We start from the raw sequence: 11,654 nt of genomic DNA on the forward strand, positions 1-11,654 counted from the left end.
GTAACCTCACTCCTGGCCCTTAAGAGTGTAATTTCTAACCCAAATGGTAACCAGCAAGCGTAACTAATCCGCACAAGGCAATGATATAAGCGCCAACTGATGAGTCGCTGCATGCCAAAACTTTCCCAAATATATATATTAAGATAAACATGTGTGCGTATATATACATATTTAGATATACGGGCTACATGAAGATATATGACTGACTTCGAGATTGGTCGTTACGGAAATCTTAATTGTTTTGTTTTTTGCAATTCAAAGTTCTTATAATTCCAATAATGACATAAGGCTATCATTTGAAGATAATCACAAATGGATTCAGAAATATAATACAATTTTTAATTGTTTATGAGGATTATAAAAAATATATATATATTTTAGCATATATAGTATATAATAGTTAAATAGTTAAGTTGATAAAAATAAGATATCAAATAATTATTTATGAATTTCACATGCTAATGGAATTTCTAACAAGAGCTAAGCGAAGCCTTTGTCTGACTAAAATTCACTTTTCAATTCCAATTCAATTAAATCATACGAATCTTTGTTTGAAGACCGAAAATACAAATTTGCATAGAACAGATAAGCGTGGCACTAATGACTCGGCGATTAAGACCTGATATATGTTTAGCATATATCTAACACAATTATGTATGTTTTACTATGCTATAGAGCACATAACTCAGACCAGTTGGAATTAACACAACTCAAGCCCGTGTGCCTCTTGTTTGTTAATTAAGTCTTTTTGGCCGATAAGCTTGGGACCAATAGCGGAAGGTAGGCGTGCATGTGCTTCGGTCTATATCAATGCTGGAATACGGGACACGTTTGGGGGTGCCATGTGTGTGGCTAAATGAGCCACTGCTGCTTGAACAAATAATTCGCAATTACTTTTGCTAATTGTAATAGACGCTCGTCATTATCTAACAGCTGCATAGATAATGCTTCGCCTTCTGGTGAATACCCTAAAAGCAATGTGATTTGTATAGCTTCGAGCCACAGGGGAACAAACTAATCATATATACATCTATATATACATATATATATAAAAGAAAACAACAAATAATATAATAGTGAAGAGCGTGCCAAACAGCAGTTAGCGCAACAGAGCACTTAATACACTGATAAGATGTACGATTAGGGACAGTTGAATGGTAAATTAAAAAAAAATTCTAAGACTATAGAAGAGAAAAATGTGGAGTAAGAACACACGTCGCTGATATACCTTAACCAAGGAAACAGAGGGAAAAACAAGTTGGATTTGGGGCAGTATTCATATACCCCAAATTATGGATATATAGATATCATATAATTGTAAGATTCTTACCAATTAACAATTTATTCATAAACACTGAATCAAGCTGAGCCTCTCTGAATCTATATATACATATATATTCTTCTTATCAAAAATAATCTTATGTAAATATGTGTGTTGCTCAAATCATAAACACAATCTAGACAAATCATAGTTAAAAGTCATATAGCTTGGACCTTCTTTATAGAGTACTACACATACCCTGGTTCAATTTCAGTGTATTCCACGCACTAAACGGCTTCGGCATTGGCATTGACTGTTCGAGTTTTTCGGTTTCCCGGACAAGCTTCGCACTGTTGCTTAGCTGTTTTTCAGAATTGTTTTGGTTGTTAACGACATTGGCACGGCGATGGGCGACGAGCGGTCTGTAAGTGGGTCGGGGTCTGGCTCCAATTGCGAGACCTTAGACGCCGTCACACGGCAAGAAGAAGATGAAGAGCAACAACAACAACAACAACAACAACACCAGAAAGAACAGCAGCAGCTGAGTATAATTTGTGGTAAGTGCTGTGCCAGCGAGACAACTATTTGAACTATTCCATGTGTCTATTGTGACCTCTACGTCAAAATTTCCCCTTTTTTGTGCTTAACAAAATAATATAAATAAATAGAGTATTGTGGGGGGTTTCTAGCTTGCGTGTTTACCTTCCCACATAAATGCATAGAGCCAAAAATATTGGCTGGCAAACGACTTGAATTTCCTTTTGATGATGGCCATCTGGAGGCTGCGGTTATCCCCCCAAGAATATATATAGCGGGCTGTGCGTGTTTGTTGAGTGATAGATGCGCCTAATGAAAAACAAGCAGGGAAAACTAACACAACGTACCCCAAATACACTACCCAGAACACGATGCTCTTTTACTAAATGAAGGTGTGAGTTTTTTTAGGAGTCAGCTGCTTGTATGAGCAGGCCACGAAATAAAAACCATTCATTGATTTGCGGCTTGTGGAAAGCCCAGATTTCTGGCATAGCCTGTATAACGAGTTTCATATTTTTAGTCAGAGAGCTCTACAACTTTGCTTCCATTCCAACTTGCCAAATATAAATATTTGTGCCAACTTTGCAGAGTAAGTTAAAAATATATCAATATTTCTGGTATTTGTCACATATCTAAAATAAACAATGACATGCCATATGCATAAATAAAAGGGCTTTGGCTAACTAGATATGAAATTAACTGGGATTCTTCATAGGCGTTACAAGCTCTATTACAGTATGGAAATGCCTAAAAATATTAGAGATTTGGCAATGAAATACTAAAATACAAACGCCGCTAATTTGTCTATCAAAAGGCGGCGCATTGACTAAAGCAATTTGACAATACATTTGCCCTGTGCTTCCCCTCGAAACCAACCAGGGGACTCCCCACAACTCCGGATGGTTTAAGAAAAAAAAAAACACATTTGAACGACAGAATCAAGAAGAGTAAGGAACGCGCGGAGCGAACAAACGGAAGGGAAGCTTAGTGCAAGACAGTGATAGGCCATTTAGAACGCAGTTCACTAAGTTCAAGCGCTCGATAAGATCTTCAGTAAAGAACCAGGGGATATACTATAGCCCCCCTATAGTCCCATTTAAAGAACTTATGTAAATGTAAATACAGCTGTGAATTCCAGTTGAGTATAATTGCCCATTGCCCAACAGTTGATAGTTAATAAAAACAAATAAATTATATTCATATTGCAAAATCAGAAGTTAGTTGCAGTCGCGGACGAGAGCTGATTGCTCTACAGCTTGGCGAATAGTTAACACATGCGCATATGTTTAACTAAGATTTTGATTAATGTTGCTAAAACTTTATTTTTATTGGCAACGACAACCTTGTTGCATACCATATAAACATAAGTTATGACTTTCACTCAAGGTAAACAGCAGCATAAAACTATAAAAAGTAAATGAAATAGTCGCAAAATAAACGAATATCTTGCATATCATTAGTCATAGCTACTCTATCTAATCTAAGCCTGAGTCTAAGGCTAAGTAAATTGACCGATAAAATCGACCTAGAACACAATGATTTGACATTAACAAAGATTGAAAATCTGGAAATATCGAGAATCGATTAGTAAATCGTTCGTTTTAGGTGTTTAGTAAATTTCTCAGACTGTGAAATTAGAAAGTATAAAAGAAAAATGCAACTTATTTGATTAGAGACATAATCTTCTATAGTATACAAAAAAAACTTGATTATATTAATAATTGACAGTCGATTAGTTAACGGCCTGGCTGACGTGACTCATGGTCGACTCTTTCGACTGGCCTATTGTAAAGCGTTGCAAGGTTCAGCTGTCATTCGATACACAAGTTATCATTTGTGCCATCTAGAAAGGGCTCAGCGAAAAAAAGTACCCGTAACCTGTGTGCGAGCAAAAAGTACCGTTCAGCGGGCCATATAGACAGTAAAACAAGCGGAATGTCGCGTTTTATAAAAGAGGTCGACTGCAAATTTTGCAAAATTTCACATGTAAATCACACAGGAACTTGAACCTACATCAGTCCTAACGGTGCGTATAAAATTCGCTAATAGCGCGCGCGCTCTGGGTCCGTGCCAGAGGCACAGAGACAAATCCCAGCGAATTGGGCTGATAACATTATCAGCAAATTGAGAGCTAACCGATCGTAGCGACAGCAACAAAAACAACGACAACAAGCGTTTGAGCTGAGCGGAAGCGAGCGCAACGGAGCGGCAATGAGCGAATTGAATGAGCCGATGAACAGCGACGCCGACTGAGCGACCGCGACGTCGACGTATACATCGACGCTGGCGCTTGGTAATAAATTTCATGCGATTTAAAAATTGTTTGGCATTGCGCACAGGCAACAACAGCGACGCTGACGTCGACAGCGCTGGTGCGAAAAAAAAATAAATAAAACACGAAAGAAGAAAACAAAAATACAAAAAAAAAATTAAATAAACTTAATTTTTTTTTTTTGGTACGCGTCTATAAACATTGGTGCGCCCTTATGCTGCCCAACCATTCGCTCTTCAGATTCGTGCGAATGCGAAACATAACGCAAAGCTAATCCAATAAATAAATACATTTTAGCATACTTAAAGCATGTGAACAATTGCAACTCGAATATTTTGCACAATTCTTGCCAAAAAAAAAAAAAAAAAAAAGTAACAATACAAATTAAGTTAAAATTTTAAATCAATTAAAACAAAAGTTCCTAAGTTCGTTAAAAAGAAACAATTATATAAAATAAAGCAGTTCCTAAAGCACGCAACACCTGACAGCATGACAGCACTTGGATTACTTTTGCTATCTATGATGGGTAAGTGTGGGTTGGTAATGTCTTATCGCCAAGTTGCCCCTGAAATACACACACACAGACGAGCGAACACACGCACACAGACAGAGTTGAGCACAGAGCAATTGCCGCTTATCGGTAATTTCTGCACGCCTGCTAAAGGCCAACTGGAAATTGTTGTCAACTCACCCTGTAAACCGAGAAACTGGCAGAGCAGACGACAGCAGCAGTAGCGAGATATGCATCTTATACATTGGGTAATTTGTATACTCGCACTGCTGCTCGTCGTAATACACATACTATTCGAGAATTTATGTTTCAGATTGAGCGTAAATTTAATTACTTGCATTTAACAATAATGTCATTTAAACGCCAACAAACCCACTCACACGGCGCGCACACACACATACACCCACCACACTTATTGACAGTCGGGAAAGGGAATTTTTTATAATATGCACATTATAATTTATTGTTTTTATCAATACGCTTTCGCTGGGGTACCAGGCATATACGAAGCTGTTTGCAGAGTTCACAATCATTTTTAATTAATACCTTTGTCAAGTAATATTCTTGAAATGGTTTTTCGGAATCCAAATAAATATATTAAATAAATGAATTTTAATAGAGCAGGAAATGATTATTTGGAATAATTCTTTGCTCATTTATTTGGAAAATGTTAAAGGAATTGTCTTCTGACTGTATCTTACGTTGGGATTACATTTAAATCAGTTTTTTTTAAATTGTAAATGCTAACTATTTTTAAAATTTAATATCAAAGTTTTTCTTGTAAACAAGAACAGAAAAGTCTACGTTGCTTTCGCATTTATTTCTTGCAAAATCATAGATCACATTTAAGTCTGAAGCCTACAAATTAATCGTGTTCTGTATAATTGCTTTCTATATTTATTTTATGAGCACGGATTTAAATATTATTTCTAAAATGAACCGATCAATTTGTTAGTATTTAATTTTCAGCAGAGGTTCAATCCAAAATTATTTCTATTTAGCTGTGTAGAGTATTTAGATTTGTATAATAATTGAGACTAAATTTTGTTTGTTGGCTTGTCATTTTTTAATTTCGCTGGTACTTTTTTTAAATTAATTTCTTTTTTAAACTGAACATGACTTAATTTGGAACATGTCGTTTTCTATATAATATTTGATATTATAACATACTCTCGTTGTTCAAAAGCAAAATATTTGCCTAATGCGTTTGGTATGCGCGCACACATAATATGTTCCCACAGGAATGTGTGTGCGTGTGTGCGTGAGTGTGTTTGTGAATAAATATCATATTTGATATGCTTTGGCTGATTAAAAGCAAACAAGAGGCGCGCGGGCGAGGCGATCGATTATTTTGTGGCTGCAATTGAATAAATTGAATTCCTTCAATTATGAGACAATACTTGATCCGATGCTCAAGGATAAAGTTTTATCAAATTATCAAAGAAACCACTGGCAAGGGCCATGGTATAGGCTCTGCGTTCCACTTCCCTCTCTCTCTCTCTCTCTCTCTCTCTCTGCCTATACCTTTCTCTTTCTATTTGTGTGTGCCTCGAGGCATTCTAATTACTGGCACATAGTCGAAAATTACTTTTTTGAAACAATTTACTAATGAAATACGAGTAGGTTTCCCAGACACAGCTTATAGTAATTATTAAATATCTAAGTTAAAACTTATTTATGTGTGGGCGTGTCAGGGTGTGTGTGTATATTTAGGCAGTAGTTTGCAACATTGATTAGCACAACGAGTTTAATGTTTACTTTAGTAGGCCGCGCGTAATTAGGGCCAATGATTAGAGGAGCGTGTGTAAAATTGGGGTTTACAACGAGGAGCTCGAAATGGCAAAGTGGTAAATATACCATAGGAGCATTGAACGGGCGAGAGGGAGAGAGTGTGAGAGAGTTTATAAACGTAATTAACGTGCAATACTACTATGCAGTAAAAGGCATAAATTAAATAGCAAACGATTTGACAGACAGCTTCCCTTTAACACGCTCTGTTTATTATGCAAGCACGCGCTGGCAATAGACTCGACTTCAGCTCTAGATTTAGCTCCAGATCTGATTCCAGCTCTCATCGCGCTGCTACATCCGTTCAGCATATGAGTCAGGACAGTCGCAGGTGCTAACAAAAATGTTTTGCTCTCCAGATTTCTAATTAGAAATTGCTGCTGCTGTTAAGTTAGTCAAGTCTTGAATCAGCAGATCCTGCTCTCCACTTCTTGCAGGGCCTCTCACTATTCTGCCAACTTTCCGTATGCATATAAATGCGCCAGGAAGTGGGCGTGGCCACGCCCAAGTTGCTAAAGTTGTCGACGCCTTGGCAAACATGCCAAATGGTTGCTGTTTAAGTTTCACTCTTCTACGCCGACGACATCACACTCACGCACATACAAACACACACACACACGCACACACCCAGAAACGCAAACACACACACACACACACTTACAAACATCCGCACATTTACCGAATTTTGAATGAAATAGTTTTTGGTCGGATTTATTTGCATTTATGTGTTGCGGGTTGAAGAGGAAGCTGAAAGTTGACTTCGAAGGCCGGGCTCTGGCCTACAGATGACTGTGCCACAACTGACGGATGATACCACCTGTTGGCATACCATTTGTATCAAATTTAAGGCAAAAAGCAAAACATTTTTGTTAGACTTTCAAGCTGAGTCATCATTATTTGTGGATTATTGTATATAAAACAGTTAAAGACTGACAGCCGAAATACGCTAACAAATATAGAGGAATGATATAACCATATTGCAATGCTTGGGGCCATAAAGAAATTTTTACAAATTTTCTTCTGCAGTTTTAGGTCGAATTTATTGAAAAATCATTTTCTATAAATATTTAACTTATATGTATATATTTAACTTCTATCTGATCTGTTTACTCATAGATTCAATTTTTATTTTCATAAATGTTTGTGTAATGAAGTATAATTAAAAGTTAAACAAACGTTTGGTCTGCATTGCAATACCCTGCAGAGCTTGAAGTGTATTAAACGTTTTAGTAACTAAAATAAATTGCCAAACAAACTTTATGCATATTTTATATGAACTAAGGCCGGTTCATTAATTGACACGTTTGTCAAAGAAAAATACTGAAATTGAATGAGAGAGAGAGAGCGAGAGAAGGTAAGGCAGAGAAAGAGAATGCCAGAAATGACGACAGCAGAAAAGAGAGTAAGATTTATAAAATACTACTTAAAACAGATTATATCAAAACCGATCAGAGCTTGGTGCAGCTACCTGTTTGGGGATTAAAAACAAGTTGAGTCCATGAGCCGCTCTCTCTCTATCCACCTCCCACTCTTTCTAGGTATTTGTTATATCTTGTTAAGCGGTACGCGGGGAATTTTTATTAGGCGATACGGCAGTCAGTTGGCTGGTGTGCTTCATTGCGATTTCTCACCTCGCTGAGACAACACAACAAACTGAAACAGAAAAACCACCAACAGCACCAGCTGCCGCTGACAAATCGAAAGGGGAGTCCGTATCGAATAATTGATCAATGGCTACACGGAAGCAAACTTGAACGCGCGACTAAAGTTAAAGCTAAACAAACTCTTGCAATTAATACTAACAAAGTTGGCTAAAAACACCTAGCCACACACACACGCAGTCACACACACGTACACAGTTTGGCTCAGGGGGAAGTGAAATTGTAGCAAATAGTAAATAAACGAAATTGAAACTGAACACCAACTTAAACAAGTTAACAAACAACTAATGGCCAATCTTTGCTCTACAGGCTATAGCCAACACATGCAGCCTCTCGCAGCGGATGGTGGTGCGGGTGGTGCAGCTAAGAGCTCGCAGCTGTTGTCCCGCGCTGATTGGGGCGCCCGCATGCCAAAAGAGGTGAATTATTTTGATGGACCCGCACCGTATGTCATCATACATCACTCGTATATACCCGCCGCATGTTCCACTACGCCGGATTGCATGCTCAGCATGCGTCAAATGCAGGACTTCCATCAAGTGGATCGCGGCTGGAACGACATTGGCTACAGCTTTGGCATCGGCGGCGATGGTCTGATCTATACGGGTCGCGGTTTCAATGTTGTTGGCGCCCATGCGCCCAAATATAATGACAAAAGTGTGGGCATTGTACTCATTGGCGATTGGAGAAGTAAGCCAAATGGATATTCTAAACATTCAATATTTACTAATAAATTCCTTCGCTCTCTCTCCAATAGCTGAACTGCCCCCCACTATCATGTTGCGAGCCGCACAGGATTTGATTGCCTTTGGTGTTGCCCAGGGCTACATAGATCCATCCTATAAGCTGCTGGGACACCGTCAAGTGCGGGACACCGAATGCCCCGGTGGCCGGCTGTATCAGGAGATCTCGACATGGCCGCATTTTACGCAGCTCAACAAAACTGTCGAGGTGCAGCCGGTGGCTAACAAGGTTTAGGCCCAAACCCAAACGCTAGTTTAACTTAACGAGTGTCTCTAACCCAGACAGACAGAGAGACGCCTATACACAGTATTTGATAAGATATAGAAAGAGAAAGAGAGACAAATAAAAACTATTAGCATTACAATTTGAAATGCTCGACTCATTTAATTAAAAAATATTTACGATTCGCAATTTGCTTTGATTGCAGTGAAAAAATCCATTCGCGAATACTTTCAATTATTAAAAGGTTTTTTATATTTTGCTTTTGTTTTATTTTCATTTTTATTTTAGTTTATTTTTCATTACAAACCGCTGTGCGTTCATCAAATTGATTTACGACGGTCCTGGCAAGTTTTCGACTTGTCATCGCATCAAAATAAAAGCAAAACCACAAAATTAAAAATCAAATAAAAAAGTAGAATAAATAAATACAAACAAAAAGTAAATAAAATAATGAAAACCGGCGCCAAAGCGACTTTTAATTTTATTGATTTGTGCTACGATCTGCACCAAAGCGAACTTAAATATGCGCAAAGCAAAGCAAACAAAAGTGCTTGACTAGAGAATACCCTGTTGTATATTGTTTATTTTTAATGTCATTCATTCATTCAATATTCAGTTGGAGTAAAGAAAAAACTCAAGATAGCAGGAAGGAGTAGCTCAACTGTCCCATTATAATCAGTCCGCTGGTAGGCATGAGACTCAACAGTAACTCACTGTGGAAGATACAGCTTTATCTGACAAGCCACGCCCACATTTGACGTAGCTATAGATACGCCTGCAATAAGCGTAGACATACTAGAACTTAGCTTGTCAACGCGAGTATATGCCCTTAGTTGTCGTGAATGAGTATCAAAAATAAAATCTACAACTATATAATATTTAAATCATTCATCATATTTAAATCATTATTTAGAAATATTTTTATGCCTAGTTTAATAATATTACAGTAGCAAAAAGAAAATGTTCAACTTATTTTATGTTTTTTTATTATATGTAACTATATATAACTATATCATATATACAAATATTTTTTATGTGCTCAAGCACAGGGTATATGGTACTGAGTGACGCGAGTATATGCCCTTAGTTGTCGTGAATGAGTATCAAAAATAAAATCTACAACTATATAATATTTAAATCATTCATCATATTTAAATCATTATTTAGAAATATTTGTATGCCTAGTTTAATAATATTACAGTAGCAAAAAGAAAATGTTCAACTTATTTTATGTTTTTTTATTATATGTAACTATATATAACTATATCATATATACAAATATTTTTTATGTGCTCAAGCACGGGGTATATGGTACTGAATGATTTTCTGACAGAGCCAAAAAGTATGCAGCGCAAATTTGTTTCCTGCATTTAACCCCAAAACTACGCGCAAATTTATTTATTCCTAGCTACCAAACACAATACATACATACATACATACATATCTATATATATTTATATATGTTCATCTAGGAAATCTGAAACAGAATGCAGAACAAAGAAAAAGTACGCAAATTGTTTCACGTGCGCCAGTTAAACAATATGCAACTATCTTCTATTTTATGTATCTTCCCTACGGCTTTCGGGTTGTTCACGTTCATATTGCGTATACGCCTAGTGATGTTGTTGTTGCATGCAAATGACAGTGTTGAAAAACGTTAAGTTATTAAAAGCTTATTGCTTTAACATAGCTATAGACAAAACATTTTTGTTGATTTCAATGAAACGTTTGCTGCGCTCTAACGTTTTCCTAATTTTAAATTGCTTTTCTAACAAATTGAAATATTTTGGACCGAAATTATTCTCACTGCAGCACGCCTTCATCAAATTTAAAATAGAAATTAATTAATTAGATGTATATAAGCACGCCCTAGAGAGCGAGTTTGAATTTGCATCTATTTTAAATATTTCGGTAATTTAACACTGACGAACGAGTGCCATCGCGCTGAAGTTAATTGAAATTATGTGCGCTAAATTTCAGAGCCCGGTACGACGGTAGGTGTCTGACTTCATTCAATGGCATTTGGTATGCATTCCCTTTGGGGCTTCCTTCGCTTAGTTTCAAAAGTCATAAACTCCTCAATTTGCTTTTGTCCTTTTCTATACCGCATAACTCCTACTTCTGCTTCTTACATTTTTTTACATTTACCGCATTTTGTCATTTCTTTCCATTTCTTTTTAACGGAAATTTTGTCTTTATTTCTTCCTTTCAATCGGTTTACGGTTTGCACTTGAATTCCTTGGCCCACTTTTTTCTCTCTTCGGTTTGCTTTTATAATACTTCAATTATTTTATTTTATTTTTTTTTTATTCTTTCTTCGTGTCGATTGTTAATGTACCCCAGTTTTTCAACTATTCTTATTGCTTATCTGGCAAACCCATCTCTCTCTCCCTCAATTGCTGTTACTTGTCAACTCTTTGTCGCCTTTGGTTTTACAGCTATTCTTGCATTAAAATTCAGTTTATTTTCAAGTTTAATTAGTTTTTCTTTTATTTCCCGAGTAAGTTTTCAGCAGTTGTGATGCTGTATAATTGTATTTTGGCTGCTTTTTATAGCGCGCAACATCTTGTGTAGTTAAACTATCTATTTTATATTGTAATAACTTCTAAATACTCGAAGTTTGTCTTTGGGTCAAATAAGTAACTTTCGCATCAATAT

At 36.7% G+C, this 11,654-nt stretch overlaps 2 protein-coding genes across 4 annotated transcripts in view; one reads left to right on the forward strand and one right to left on the reverse strand.

Annotated features, from left to right (window-relative positions):
- Positions 1-11,654, reverse strand: part of LOC111604586 (trichoplein keratin filament-binding protein) — a 33,790-nt gene that overhangs the window by 3,933 nt on the left and 18,203 nt on the right. The gene's annotated exons all lie outside the window — the stretch shown is intronic.
- Positions 1,603-9,125, forward strand: LOC111604587 (peptidoglycan-recognition protein LB). 3 transcript variants are annotated; one of them, XM_023322695.2, is made up of 3 exons: positions 1,603-1,818; positions 8,340-8,720; positions 8,788-9,125. In XM_023322695.2, exons 1-3 carry the CDS (start codon positions 1,668-1,670, stop codon positions 9,006-9,008), a joined length of 753 nt encoding a protein of 250 aa, XP_023178463.1. In that variant the 5' UTR covers positions 1,603-1,667; the 3' UTR covers positions 9,009-9,125. The 3 variants fall into 3 exon arrangements, with proteins under 3 accessions (XP_023178463.1, XP_023178465.1, XP_023178467.1); XM_023322697.2 differs by lacking the exon at positions 1,603-1,818 and adding an exon at positions 4,470-4,596; XM_023322699.2 differs by lacking the exon at positions 1,603-1,818 and adding an exon at positions 8,006-8,073.

The sequence above is a fragment of the Drosophila hydei genome, unplaced genomic scaffold, assembly GCF_003285905.1.
Source record: "Drosophila hydei strain 15085-1641.00,03,60 unplaced genomic scaffold, DhydRS2 tig00000063-arrow-pilon, whole genome shotgun sequence".
Classification (NCBI taxonomy): domain Eukaryota; kingdom Metazoa; phylum Arthropoda; class Insecta; order Diptera; family Drosophilidae; genus Drosophila; species Drosophila hydei.

Bases quoted from the DNA above. Each gene is read 5' to 3' on its own strand.
- LOC111604587 (XM_023322695.2), top strand. From the start codon at position 1,668: ATGGGCGACGAGCGGTCTGTAAGTGGGTCGGGGTCTGGCTCCAATTGC. The intron at 1,819-8,339 runs GTAAGTGCTGTG...TTTGCTCTACAG, and splicing joins GCAGCTGAGTATAATTTGTG to GCTATAGCCAACACATGCAG. The intron at 8,721-8,787 runs GTAAGCCAAATG...TCTCTCCAATAG, and splicing joins ACTCATTGGCGATTGGAGAA to CTGAACTGCCCCCCACTATC.